The 15,686-nt window shown below is 31.9% G+C and overlaps 1 protein-coding gene across 1 annotated transcript in view; it reads left to right on the top strand.

Moving 5' to 3' along the window:
• The window catches only part of itpr1b (inositol 1,4,5-trisphosphate receptor, type 1b), a 269,709-nt gene that overhangs the window by 93,188 nt on the left and 160,835 nt on the right, over positions 1-15,686 (top strand). Inside the window, exons 28-35 of the mRNA XM_056468320.1 lie at positions 439-611; positions 1,691-1,757; positions 2,350-2,487; positions 2,786-2,911; positions 5,161-5,361; positions 9,137-9,388; positions 11,689-11,814; positions 12,140-12,268. Coding sequence (XP_056324295.1) covers positions 439-611; positions 1,691-1,757; positions 2,350-2,487; positions 2,786-2,911; positions 5,161-5,361; positions 9,137-9,388; positions 11,689-11,814; positions 12,140-12,268 — 1,212 coding nt within the window. The remainder of the gene's footprint in view (positions 1-438; positions 612-1,690; positions 1,758-2,349; positions 2,488-2,785; positions 2,912-5,160; positions 5,362-9,136; positions 9,389-11,688; positions 11,815-12,139; positions 12,269-15,686) is intronic.

Here is a 15,686-nt window from a genome sequence, read left to right as displayed (position 1 = left end):
ATTCAGAAAATATTTTTTCTTCTGGAGAAAGTGCTAGGATAAAAACATTTTTTATTTTTTAAAACAATTTTGAGGTCAATATTATTAGCCCACTTAAGCAATTTTTGTTTTCGATTATCTGCAGAACAAACTGTTATGCAAAACAGTGATAACTGGTGTATTGCCTAACTACCCTAAATTGCCTAGTTAACCTGATTAATTAATATTGCTTTAAGCTGAATACTAGTGTCTTAAAAATGTCTTGTAAAATATTATGTACTGTCATCATGGCAAAGATAAAAGAAATCAGTTATTAGAAATGAGTTATTAAAACTGTTATGTTTAGAAATGTGCTAAAAAAAATATTCTCTCCGTTAAACAGAACTTGGGGAAAAAATATACAGGGGGCTAATAATTCTGACTTTGTATATAACTTCATGCAATGTATCCCCCATGTAGGTTCAGCTTTTAGTGACCAGTCAAGATGTCGACAATTACAAGCAGATCAAATCAGACCTTGACCAGTTGCGATCTAACGTGGAGAAGTCTGAGCTCTGGGTTTATAAGCGTCAGGGTGATGAAGGCATGGATGGAGGAGACGGACTTCCTGCAGAGTCTGACAACAAAAGAAGGTGCTGGCATTTATTATTTACAGCAGACGGGCTTTTGTATGCAAATATAAATGTATTATATGAAATTCAACACACTACAATATTGTGTAAAGTGTATATTTTTCTTTATTCACAGTTTTATTATTTTTTTCAGGATTCTTAAATCAATCAATAAAAAAAGCATTTATTTGAAAATAACATTTTTTGTTACAAATTTTTTGTAGCTTATAAATGTTTTTGCTAACATGTATTAGTGAATTTTTTTAGCAAAAATGAATCGTGATAATTGCATCTAAAATAAGTTTATTGTGACTTAATATATGTGTCTGTTTTGTGTATGTTTATTGTGTATATATAAATGCATACATGCTTGTATAATTTTGAGAAAATGTTTATTTATAATTAGATATTAAAAATATATCTATATGATTCAAATTATATATACATTTAAACATCTGCGCAACAATTATTTTGTATCATTTTGTTTATGTATGTACCAGTCATAATTAATATACATAATAACTATATATAATAACACACATATATTATGCCAAAATGTGATTAATCTTTTACCCAGCACTATTAACATAAAGTATATTATCAAATTAATGCAATAAAATTATACATTTTTCAAGGACAAAAAAAATATCATACCAACTCTGAAAGGTCAAATGAACTTTATTTTTTGCATTTTTACATAATTTATTTATTTATTTATTATTATTATTATTATTTGTTTTATTTCATTTTATAACTTCTTAAATAGAGCTTTAGTTTACATTTGTTAAGAATTACATAACAGATAAATCTAACAATACTGCATGATATAATGTTTATAAATATTAAAATATTTCATAAAATTGTATGTAATTAACTACATGGATGAAACCTCATTTAATATAATTGTTTGAATATATGAATATATTGAGAATTTTGTAAGCTGTCTTATGTTCTGTTCTTGTAAAATGTATTTTATTTTAAACCTTCTCTCACCTTTTCTCTGAGACCTTGACACTCTTATTAATTGAATTCAATGCATCATTCACACTTCATCCACACTCTTTATTAAGCTCTCGTGTTTATTCCTTTTCTATATAGAGGGACTCTGGCTCAGACAAAAAAAAGTCGGACGGAAATGGCAGTGACAATTACAGAGACGTGAAAGAGGTAAAGTGTCTTTCACACGCATGCACATTTAGCTTTGTGTAGCAGCCAGCGGTTATATTTCCATGCACCATAAACACTGGCAAAGCTAATTATGTGGCCTCCTTTTCTAAAGTAGATCTAATTAGCCAGTGCTGAAGTGTTCGTCTGGAGGAATTACCTTCACATGAAATGCCGAACAGTGTTTGAGCTCCTGTTTGAAATCAACCCAAATATACACAAAAGACATTTTTAAAATGTTATTTTTGAGAACATGCATGAACAGATTTTATTTCAGATTGCTCACTCTAGGTTGACTCATTTGTACAGTGCTCAACATAAGCAAGTACACCCCGTTGTGAATTGCATTTATTTATTTATATTTATATATCTGTGCATCATCTCTTATTGAAATATGAAGCTATATATAAGGTTTTATGTATATTGGTTCTGTCATGAAATAGACATAAATTGCTGATGTGGCCAGGAATGAATGAATGAATGAATGAATTAATTAATGAATTATTATTAATTGTTATGGTCATTTATTCATTTATTCATTCATTTATTCATTTATTCATTCATTTATTTCTCCTCTTTGTGTCTCTGTCTGCAGATCCTCCTGCGTCTTAGTAAACTGTGTGTGCAGGAAGGGCCGTCAGGGAAGAAGAGTAAGAAACAGCAGCAGAGGCTCTTGAGGAACATGGGAGCTCATTCAGTGGTGCTGGAGCTGCTGCAGATCCCATATGAGAAGGTGCAGAGCTGAATCTTAAGTGAATTGCAAACATGGAAAAAGACTTTAGTGAATTATTTCTTAGTCAATCTGACACTTAAGAGTGGTTTCTTTTTAGTCAATAAAAACACTTAACAGTCTTAAGAGCAATTAATGAAATACTCTGATTTAACAGCTGGAAATTCCTTATGATTTCCATCCCAAGTCAAATAAAGTGTTTTTGTTTTTAGAGTTTAATTCTGATTACTTCAGATATATTGATCTGGTAAAACACACACACAAAAACTAAAGTCTGTGTTAACGATGTGCATTTTGGCAGGGTGAGGACGTCCGAATGCAAGAGATCATGAAACTGGCTCATGAGTTTCTCCAGAACTTCTGCGCAGGGAACCAGCAGAACCAGGCTCTGCTCCACAAACACATCAACCTGTTCCTCAACCCAGGGGTAAAATATGTCTCTCACACACACACTGGTTTTGGTTGCTACAGGGACTTTCCACAGGTGTATGTGTTTTATACTGTAAAAAATGCTAGTTTTAAGGCCCTAATTTTACCAACCCTCACAGATTTTTTTTTTTTTTAAATATCAAAAGACCCCATTAAGTATGATTTTGAAGCGTTTTGAATTATAAGGACATCATGCATATCCTCGTAAACCACCTTAACCCTCTGGGGTCTGAGGTGATTTTGGGACCCCTAAGATGTTTTGACATGTCCAGACATTTGTGCTTATTTCAGTTACTTATTACATAGTATTAGCCAACATGTTTTTTTTTTTTGTATTCAGCACAAACTGTGCTACAATAATGAAATACTGATGTGCATGCTTGTGTTTTTTAGGAAAAGAAATTATGCGTGGTTTGTAGGTTTTTGAGAAAAAAATGTCACTGAGATAAGGTTAAAAAACCACACTGGATGGGCCTGAATAGACTTTTGAGACTTTTAAGACTTTTAAAGACTTTTGAGTAACTAGTCTTGTAGGCTAGAATATTTACCTAAAATTTATGTGAAAATTATTCTGTTTTCTCATTCAAAGAAAACATTACAAAGATTTATATTTTGTAAAGTCTATTTTGGGTCAGCACAGCTGTATGCCTGAGTGACAATGATCATGAATAATTCACTCCTGACGAAGCAAAAGACACTCCCCCACTGGCTAATGTTAACCTATCAAGGGCATTGTAAAGCAATGTCCAGCTGCAAAAGCTAGCCCAAACTTTTTATAAATGCTTATTGTATTACTTCCTGTATTATGACCATGTAAACACTTTGGGTAAACAATGTATGTGAACTTAAACAGCATGCACAATATATATATATATATATATATATATATATATATATATATATATATATGAAATGTTATAAAACATGCTTGCAAAACTGTTGTGCATTAATACAGCATTATATTAATAATAATAGTATCAATAATAATTATTATTAATATTTATTTAATAATTATTATTCATTATTAATAATAATAATTCAGTATAATTAATAATAATAATTTCTAGAGTACGCCAAGTCATACTCATGTAATTAAACAACAAAATAAATGGTCTTTGTAAACCATCAAAACCAGCAGACCCACCCACACAAATTGATACACAGTGTGTTTTGATATTTGTCACTGCAAGAGTAATGACCGGGTAGATGATTTTCAATAAGGGTACCAGATTTGATGCGTGTGAGTGTAAGATATTACAATATAAACCATTAAGCAGAAGAGTTGTTTAAAAAAATAGCAAGATACAAATATTGAAGACATCATGTCAAAACTTATAAATACTTTCTAGTAATATGTTCAGGATTTACTTTATTTAAATATAAATTATATATATATATATATATATATATATATATATATATATATATATATATATATATATATATATATATACATATATATACATATATATATATATATATATATATACATATATATATATATATATTTATTTATTTATTTATTTATTTATATATATATATATATATATATATATATATATATATATATATATATATATATATATATATATATATATATATGTATATATGTATATATATATATATATATTTATATTTATTTATTTATTTATTTATTTATTTAATTTTTTATTTCATTTTATTTATTTTTTTTGTATTTTAAGTGTATATGTGAAGTTGAAATGCCAAAATTGACATTGTTTTGGTGAACATTTTTTTAAGCAAACTGGCTGAACTTTGATCATTACAGATTTATACATTTTTAAATCAATTAGAAATAATATTAATGATAATGTTAATGTTAATATCAATATTAATGTGAATGTTATTGATGATGATGATGATGATGATGATGTTGATAATGTTAATGTTGATGATTATGATGTTGATAATGTTAACAGTGATGTTGAATTAATTAATTGATAGTATATTACTAAACTGAAAAGACTTTATTTATTCATTTGTTATTCATAAATGCATCACAAAAAATGAATATTCATCTAGCATGAGTCCTCTTAGATCATCATTTGGTGTTCATATTCATATATAGTTCATCATTAGGTCACATTTGAATTGGTGTACATCACAATATTTATTTTGAAAGTCTACTTGTAAGTAACTATTAAGTCACCTCAGAAAGTCTGAATGCAATCCAGTACTTTTCTCTACGCTTACAATTAGAAATAACTCTGTGTGTGTGCTCTTCAGATCCTGGAGGCCATCACCATGCAGCACATATTCATGAACAACTTCCAGCTGTGCAGTGAGATGAATGAGCGCGTCGTGCAGCACTTTGTTCACTGCATCGAGACCCATGGCCGACACGTCCAGTACCTGAAGTTCCTGCAGACCATCGTCAAGGCAGAGAACAAATTCATCAAGAAGTGCCAGGACATTGTGATGGCCGAGGTGAGAGGCTGATTTGTGCTGGAAGATTATTCTTTGTTTGTTGGGATGGTAACACCTTAACAATTCACACCATTTACTACTGGCTTATTACCTGCCTATTATTAACTGTTTATTGGCGCTTATAAACTTTGATCTTATTTTACATTCCTAATCCTACCCAATACCTAAACCCAACTACTAACATACTAACTCTTAATAAGCAGCTAATTAGTAGTTTATTGAGTTTAAAGTCTTCGTTAATGGATTGTTAATAGCGTGAATTGTACATTAAAATAAATTGTGACCATTTTGTCTAAGCATAAAATTTCTCATAAATTCCAATTATTGATCATCACTTCGATTTTAATCCTTAAAGATGCACTAAAAAGTTTAGTTTGCATGTTCTCCCTGTGTTCGCGTGGGTTTCAAAGTCCAAAGACATGCGCTGTAATTGGATGAACTAAATTGGCCATAGTGTGTGGGTGTGTGAATGTGACAGTTTCCCAGTACTGGGTTGCGGAATGAAGGGTATCCACTGCTTAAAACATATGCTGGAGTAGTTGGCGGTTCATTTCGTTGTGGCGCCCCAATAAATAAGGGACTAAGTCAAAGGAAAATGAATGAATGAATGAAGGTGTACTAAACAGTGAGTTTTCATTATTTAAAAACCCCACCCATTTCTAATATCTGCTGTAGTTACTAGACACGCCCCTTTGCTGCTGATTGGCTTTGTGCACTTTTAACTTTAACAATGCAATATGTGTCTATATGAGACACAAATAGCACTCAAAATGCAAGCATCGTCACTCCAATTTTGTTTTACTGTAAATAAAAGGCTAGTGGGATTGTAAAAAGAATAATTTATTATAACAATTTAATGATCAGATGTAATAATAATATACATTATACAGTGCTCAGCGTAAATTATAAGGATCCCTTTAGGAAATGAATATTTTCATTCCTTTCTCATTGAACATCTCTAGTATTTTTTGGTACATTTAAGCAAAACCGTTTAATTAAACAGATATATTTATTAAAATTAGAGTTTGGTCTCCTAACTTTAGGAATAGAAAGATAATACATATAAAAAATATATCAGCTAAATTTTATATTTTCTTATACTGTGTTTCTCTTGATTTATCCTGTTTATTAAAATTTTATTTAAAATCATCTTCCGACATATTCGTTTTTGGACTTTGATCTTAAGTTGTTTTTGTTAGATTAGTTACAGTTTTGGCTTTAGTATTGATTAATCTAATGTATATATTATTATAGAAATATATTATTGTAAAGCACCCTATTGAAAACATTGAAAAAACAGATCTGTGAGTGCTGTACTCATTTAAGTAGCGCATTTATTATAAGTAGCGTATTTGTTATTCATTCATTTGTTCATTTTCTTTTCAGCTTAGTCCCTTTATTAATCAGGGGTCGCCACAGCGACATGAACCGTCAACTTATTCACCAAATGTTTTACACAGCAGATGCCCTTCTAGCCACAACCCAATACTGGGAAACACCCATACTCGCTTGCATTCACACACATACACTATGGCCAATTTAGCTTATTCAATTCACCTATACCACATGTCTTTGGACTGTGGGGGAGACCGGAGCAACCAACACAGGAGAACATGCAAACTCCACACAGAAATGTCAACTGACCCAGCCAGGGCTTGAACCAGTGACCTTCTTGCTGTGAAACGATCCTGCTACCCACTGCGTCACTGTGCTGCTGCGTATTTATTTGTAAATGTTAATTATTAGTAATGTCTAAAGTCAAGCAATTATTATTATTAGTCATCAGTAGGATGCTGAGCTTAGCCCAGAATACATATCTTTACATCATCTGATTCACCATGATGACTCGCTGCTTTCAGCGTCTATACAATCTTTTTGGCATCTATAAATCACCTTCTTTTATCCATTGTGACTAAAACTGATCACCACTCTCTAAGTAGGTGAGAGACATTGTCTAGTGAAATAGATTCCTGAAACATAAGTGGCTCAAATAATAACAGCATATTATTAAGAGCATTATAAGGTATAAATATGATTATATAAATATGATATATATATATATATTATAAGGTGTAAATATGACCTGCTTTCAGGTGCACTCAGAAAAAATTACATTTGCTTGTTGTTACTAACTACTCATTTAAAATGAGCTGAAACAACATGATTCATAATGTTTTTTTGGAGACAACTTAATTGTTTTATGTTCAATCCACTTAAATTTGTAAAAACGAATAGGTTAACTTCCTGTTGACCATGTTGCCCAACACAAATCGATTGTGCGGAACCCAGCATTTTTATGACAGTGTGTAAATGCACAATTTTTAATTAATTAATTATCTAGGGTTATCCAACCAATTTTTAAAAATAGGTTGCAAAAACATTTTTGTACAAGTCAATGGCTGGAAAGCTTGGATATTGAAAATCTGTTGTGCAGTGTTAATATGGTCAGCAAAAATACACTGTATTCTAACTACACAACCTGCAACATACTAAAAAGTATTTTTTCATTCATTTTCCTTCAGCTTAGTCCCTTTATTTATCAGGGGTCGACACAGCGGAATGAACCGCCAATTTATCCAGCATATGTTTTACACAGTGGATGCCCTTCCAGCTGCAACCCAGTACTGGGAAACATCCATACACACTCATTCACATACAAACACTACAGACAATTTTGCTTATTCAATTCACCTATAGCGCATGTTTTTGGACTGAAGGAAATCGGAACACCCGGAGGAAACACACACCAACAAGGGGAGAACATGCAAACTCTACACAGAAATGCCAACTGACCCAGCTGGGACTCAAACTAGTGATCTTCTTTCTCTGAAGCGACAGTGCTAACCACTGAGCCACCGTGTTGTTCTCTAAAAAGTATTTTTATTATGTAAAAACCAAATGTTGTCGTAAACATTTGTGATGGCGACACGCAAAGTTTCTATTTCAGAAAGAGTACATTTCCACAATGTTGCAGCAAAACAACAGCATATATTACTAATGCAATTGTTACTTCTAGTTCAGATTATCTGCTTTATTTAATGTTAAATGCTACTAATGTGACTTTGATCACTTTTTTATGTGACATTTATTTTCATACTACTGAAAGCAGATCAAAATCAAAATAATTAGCTAAGTCAGAACTGTGACTCAGTGCAAACCAACAACATTTGTCATTCAGCTAATTTTAATAATGTTAAATAGGGTAAATATATATTAATTATATTATAACCCTTACAATACCATTTCAATGGAGGTGGTATTGAAAGGAATGGCTGGTATTTAAATGTTTCTGTTGTGTCGTGTCTCGTTTAATGCAGACAGCCAAATTATTATTGCTGGAATCTTGTCGTGTAATGTGTTAGGACACTGTCTAAGGGTGAACATTTTTTTGAGGATGGGATGGCACGGATATCATTGGATACTAACATTGACTAACATTGTAGTTGACTGAAACGTAGTCGAAAATATTGCATTGCTCTGTCAGTTTGTTCTATGACATCAGAGAGCATGCATTTATAATTTTAGTCATGTTTCTGGTGCAGAAGACCTGTCAAGTTTCTTGGTTATTTCATAGTCAATGAACATTTTTTGTTAACGAACTTAACACTGTACATTTGAAAATCTATTGGTACGTTAGCATGGCGGTTGTAGTATTAATAATGCCCATTCTTAATCAACCATCAATTAAAATCATTATTTAGTTGCAGTAGTTGATTATAAATTAATTGTTTGTATCTGTGAACCTTGACCTTGAATCTTTTATTTGTCTCTGCAGCTGGTGAACTCGGGCGAGGATGTGTTGGTGTTTTATAATGACCGGGCCTCCTTCCAGACACTGGTCCAGATGATGCGTTCGGAGCGCGACCGGATGGATGAAAACAGCCCTCTCATGTACCACATCCATCTGGTGGAGCTGCTGGCTGTCTGCACCGAGGGCAAAAACGTCTACACTGAGATCAAGTGCAACTCTTTGCTGCCGCTGGATGATATTGTCCGTGTGGTCACACATAAAGACTGCATCCCTGAGGTTGGTGGTTGATGGCCTAATTAGATTTTTTGCCAGTTATATTCTGTTTTTACAGCTTTATATTCTGTTTCACATAAAAGCAAAACAGCTGTGGTTGTTATTTGCTTTGCAGTGGGGATGTAAAGTTTGAAAGCTTGATTAGGTGGCCTGGATGAACACCACTAGCCTAAATTGAGATTAAAATCAAATGTTGCTGAAAGAAGAATTGCTTATCATCGTGTAAACAAAGATACATAATTAACTGAATATAAAAGTAAATGTAAAATATACATTTTATAATTTAAAATAATAAAATTCTTAATGTAAATAAATACATGCATTTATTTATATATTTATTTATTTACACGAAGAACTTATTCTGTTATTGTAAAATGTATATTTCACATTTGCTTATTAAGGTAAAAACAAATGTTGAAAATGTTGAAAAAACAAACTACTAGTTTAGAAAGTCACATAATTATTTTTAAGTGTTATTTATTGAAGCTCAGTAACCAAATAATACAGCACAAAATAATAATGAAAACAAACAACAGTCTATTTCTCTTTGGACTTAAAAATAAATGAAAAATGTTTTTGACTTTTAAACATAAGTACTAATTTTACACTGAAAATAAATGTCTGAACAATAAATAACACCAAAAAATTATTTTAGTATTAAAAAATAGCATTTGTCTAATGTAAATCTAAGCTACATATTAACTATTTCCCTTTTAAAGAGAACAAATGTAGTCAAAGCTGCGCTTCTCCATTGAAAATAGTGAACTTGCGTGCAAAAGATGCAGTATGTGAATGCTCCTTAGGTATTAGCTTCAGGCATAGTTAATGCAGAGTCACTGATTCGATCCAAGACCAACGACGAGATGATCCCAAGGTTTTTTATATCCTGGACCTGGCCGAATCCTGAGCAGCTACTGTGGTGGTCATGGAAGAGTGGAGAACATGAGACTGATTCCTGTGACGCTCCAGAGACAGACGAGTCTTCGCTGAAGCCAGCTTTCAGCCTCCGCCACTGATACTGCAGCTCTACACAAGATGTTTGGCCAGCTGAGAAATTAAAATGGTCGTGCCCAACTGAGCCTGGTTTCTCTCAAGGTTTTTTTTCTTCACTTCCGCCTTTAGTGAAGTTTTTTTTCCCTCTCCGCTGTCGCCACTGGCTTGCATGGTTCGGGATCTGTAGAGCTGCGCATCGTTGGATTTGCTCTTCAGTATTTGGACTCTCAGTAGTGATTATTAAACCACACTGAACTGAACTAAACTGCACTGAACTTAAACACTACAAACTGAACTACACTGTTCCTATTTACTGTGACCTTTTATGTGAAGCTGCTTTGACACAATCTACATTGTATAAGCGCTATACAAATAAAGGTGAATTGAATTGAATAGTTAATCCACTGTGCGTGTGCATTAGCCTCGGTGTACAAGCTTGAAACTTGAAACTAGCGCACAGTTGGCAAAACTTTGTTTAGTTGCAGCGGTTTTGTTCCAAGCAGAAATGCTGTGTTGAGAAGCCTTTACGATTAATTAACCATGATGAATTAAAGCACGGTTAATAGTGAAACCAGTTAATCGTTGCATCCCTAAATGTAAAATAGACATTTTATAATTTTAAAGAATAAGTTCTTCATGTAAATAAATAAATACACACATTTTAAAAAACTTTCTTGTAAAGTGCAATTGATGTATAAATGAGAATCAGTGGTCTAAATGGTGTCATCTTCATAGGTTAAGTAATACCACAATGTTATGAAATTCTGTTTGATTTTTAAAAAAATAAATAGGTCAAAGAATATTTAAAATAATAATAATAATATATGTAATAAAATATGCAAGTATAATGTGTCTGTTTAAGGTTTTAAATAACGTCAAATTTCTAAATTATGATGAAATAATGCTTTATCATGATTCTGTGTGTATTTAAAAATAATAAATGTATTTAAAAATGGAAACAACATACATATTCTGACCTGTACTTCTACTATGTGATCATTTTTCAAAATAGATTGTTATTTCAACGATTAAACATGTATTGCCGAAAAATAGGTAAAACCCAGTAGTTTAAAATGTAGTGATAAAATATACAGATTTAAAATGGCATTAATTAGTACTGTGGATATGCACGACAACGTTCTTAAACCCATATCAAATGTTTCTAATTCTAAATATGCCTGACTACTTTTTTTGGTATGTAACTACTGACAGACCGAATTATATTTTAATTGCTGTCTTTTGTAAATCATACTAAATATGTTTAATATCATGGTTTTCATTCTTGAAAACTCCTTTTCATTCTGTCTTAGGTCAAAATCGCGTACATCAACTTCCTAAACCATTGCTACGTGGACACAGAGGTGGAAATGAAGGAGATTTACACCAGCAATCACATGTGGAAGCTCTTTGAAAACTTTCTGGTCGACATATGCCGGGTAACAAAAGCTCGTTCGGGGATTTTTAGCAACCCCAATTTTTTGTTTAGCTGTGAAGTACAAAAAAGTACCAATCTCTTGCTCGCTATCTTGAAACCAACATCAATTAAATGTTGCTGATTGCCTGTGTTTTTTTTTTTCAAAGTCAAAAAGGAGTGATTAAATTTTTGTGGTATTATATGGGTTTGATGTATGGTTTCTGATCATCTGAAACTGGTGTGACTTCTATTTTGGTGCAGGAAAGACTTGAATAAGTGTTTGTTCTGACTGTACAAATGACTCAATCTATCAATTATTCTCCTCTCTATGGTTGTTTTGCATCCAGGTCTGCAACAATACAAGTGACCGCAAACATGCTGACACGACACTAGAAAGCTACGTGACTGAAACCGTGATGAGTATTGTGACAACATTTTTCAGCTCCCCTTTCTCCGACCAGAGCACTAGTTTACAGGTAATGACCCCAATACAACACAATGTATAAATATATATATATACTTGGTCACACTTTGCAATAAGGTTTCATTAGTTAATTTATTTACTAACATGAACTAATTATGAACAGTACTTGTATTGCATTTATTTATCATAGTTTAACATTTACTAGTGCTTTATTAACAACAAAATGCATGCTTGTAAACATTAGTTTATGCACCGTGAGTTAACACGAATAAACAATGAACAAATTTTGTATCAAAACTATCAGCATAAATGTATTGTTCGTTGTTTAGTCATGTTGGTAAATGCATTAACTGACATTAACTAATACAACCTTATTGTAAATTGTTACCAAATCTGATCATAATCTTTATTAGATTGCAGTTCAAACTAACTATTTAAACTTTTACTTGAGTACATTTCTGAAAAAAACTGCTTTTAGCTCTTTACAATTTTGCACATTAAATATGGTAAAATAACAATCAAATGCTTAACATGTAAGAATCAACTTTGCAAATATTATTGTTGCATAAAATAACAAAACAGGCTGATATTTTCAGACATGTTAATATTCATTTTGTTTGATAACACAATACCAATGTTTTAACTTGATTACAGTTCAAACTGACTATTTAAACTTTTACTTGAGTACATTTCTGAACAAAATGAGAGCTTTTTGATCTTCATCTTTTCAACTAAAAAGTATTATTTACATTTAACATTTTATCGTTGCATCAATTGCACATTGAATATGGTTAAAAAACTATCAAATGTGCATGCTTAACATGTAAGAATCAACTTTGCATTATATTATTGTTGCATAAAATAACAAAACAGGCTATGTTAATATTCATTTTATTTGATAACACAATATCAATGTTTTAACTTAAAATGTGAAATAAACCTGGTTTAAAAAACAACATCTGCAAAAATTGTCTAATTCTGACTACAATAACAATATTTTTATTTGGAGTTTGGACGAGTTATCAGAAAAGAATTAAACATAAATAAAACATTTGGTCACACTTTATTTTGATGGTCCGTTTGTTGAATTTAAGTTACATTGCATCTACATGCCAACTAATTCTCATTAGATTATAAGTAGACTGTTAAGTTGGGATTAGGGTTAACATGTACTTACACTGTTTCTTATAGTCAGTTTAATGTCTGTTGAAGGAGCATATCAACAGATATTAAGCAGTCTGCTAATACTCAAATGGACCATCAAAATAAAATGTTACCAATTTTTTTTATTTTTTACATTTTTAATAAATACAGTAAATCAAGAGAAATAGTATTAAAGTGGCATCATAATTTATAGCCATATATGCATTAGCTGTCTGTTTAGTGCATTGTCTGAATGTACAAAATTGAAAATGAAATCAAGTAGGCTAATGAAGGAAAAGGATTCATTTTATAGTTGGCATTACAGTGCCAAATATTAAATTTATATTTGATTGCTCTTTTTGTATGCTTTTATGAAATAAATTAAGTGTTTCAATGAATATTCTGTTAAATTAGATGGTATTTTAGTTATACATCGCCTGTTATATGCTTCCAAACAAAAGAGGACAGACCTGTACCTTTACTTTTACTGAGTAAAATGTTGAGTAATATTTCTTTAATATTAATATTTCTTTAATATTTCTTACATCCCTGAGAGTACACATATATCTAAAGACTTTTTAATATATTAGTATCACTTAAAATTTTATGTTCACCACCTTTTTCATCTTTATTTTCTACGGTGGTTGGATTTCTTATCAGTGATCTTTAACAAACCCCTTCAGATAATAACTTCACCCTTTTTACTTCTTCCTGGCTTAGGTTGCACGTCATATGTACGTAAGTATCTGTAAAAAAAAAAAAAAGCCCCTTCTTTCCTTTAGCTTGAGCCCATCGTGGTGTTTGTCACCCGTAGGATCTGTAGAAATTAAAGCAGTTTCGTCACACTCGTGAGTTTCTAAAGAATAAGGCTGACCGCTGGTGACTGAAGCTACTCAGAGCTTTCCAAGAATGCTCTTGCACATCGCTGCCCGCAGACTTCCCACATCTCCATTTCACAACGTGACAAACAAGAGTCAAACTAGCCCTCAGATGCTCCACACGAGTGGGTGTACTGTATGCTTGTAGGGCGATGGCGACTGACTGTTTTTGTTTTTCATGGAAAACCTGATTTCTTTCCATTGAAGTTGTGTTAATAATGCATCACAATTAACTGATTTGTCATGTAGCCCATCTGACAGCAATAAAGTGTTCAGTTTATACTCAAAACATGAGCAAACAGCTGTCACTGGGGTCAGAGAAATACATTTAATTCTGAAAGACACACTTTTTATGTAAACAAGGGTAACACTTTAAAATAATAGTCCATTAACATATTTACTCACATGAACAAACAATTAGGAATACCTATATCACCGTATTTATTTATCTTTGTTAACGTTAGCCAATGTTATTTGAGTTAAACAACGCTAGTTCATGTTCGCAATTTCAAAATAATACTTGAAGTGTATCCCGGACGAGCCCCCATGTGTAACCCACCGGTCCTACTGCACGGTTGCTCTAATAAGGAGGCTAAAGGCCATGGCCCCTAGTGTCTGTCACTAGAGCACCTTTAGAGGTCAGAGGAGTGAGGTTTACCTGCATAGCACTTCATTAGCTGGCCTCTGTTACACTTAGTTAATGTTAGTAAATGCATTAACTAATGGACCATTATTCTAGAGTGTTACCTAAACAAGACTTAAGTACTTTAGCTTGTGAAGTTGATTTGATTTATGAATATTTAAACGTTTGTACTGGAAAGCAAGATTATGCTTTGAAAATACAAAGAAATTTTTATTTTTGCAGTGAGACAAACAAGGGTAGATTTAGCAGTTTTGTGACATTATTAAAATAGATTTTATGGTAAAGAAATGATGTCAGATGTATAAATGCAATTTAAATCATACTGTAAACATGCTGGCTTCACACAATCAATCTGTGTTGGGACAGCATGAAGTAATTAAGTGAACTTAATAGTTTTTACAAATTTAAGTGGATTGAACATAAAATTAAGTTGTCCACAAAAAACTCAAGAATTGTGTTATTTCAGCTTACTTTAAAAAAGTAGTTTGAACAAATAGCAAATGTCACTCAAAATTTTTTGAGTGTGCATGTAATTTGTTCACTTGGGGTGAAAATGTGGTTGATTTTCAAGAATTTGATTTGATATTTCTTTAAAACAAATTAAATATTATATTAAATATGACTCAGGCTCTAATTTCTTAGAAACAAACCCACCAACCAACCTAAAGTACTACATAGAAAGTAAAAGCATGTTCTTTCTTAGAAATCTCAAAGTATTAGTTTCCATGTAATCTCAAAAAAAGCGCACGTGTTTATATGTAAAGATGATATAAAATATCTTTTATGATTTTCAAAGCTGCGTTGAT

Source organism: Danio aesculapii, chromosome 11 (assembly GCF_903798145.1).
Source record: "Danio aesculapii chromosome 11, fDanAes4.1, whole genome shotgun sequence".
NCBI lineage: Eukaryota > Metazoa > Chordata > Actinopteri > Cypriniformes > Danionidae > Danio > Danio aesculapii.
The sequence above is the reverse complement of the archived record's forward strand: the minus strand, read 5'-3'. Positions and strand labels throughout refer to the sequence as shown.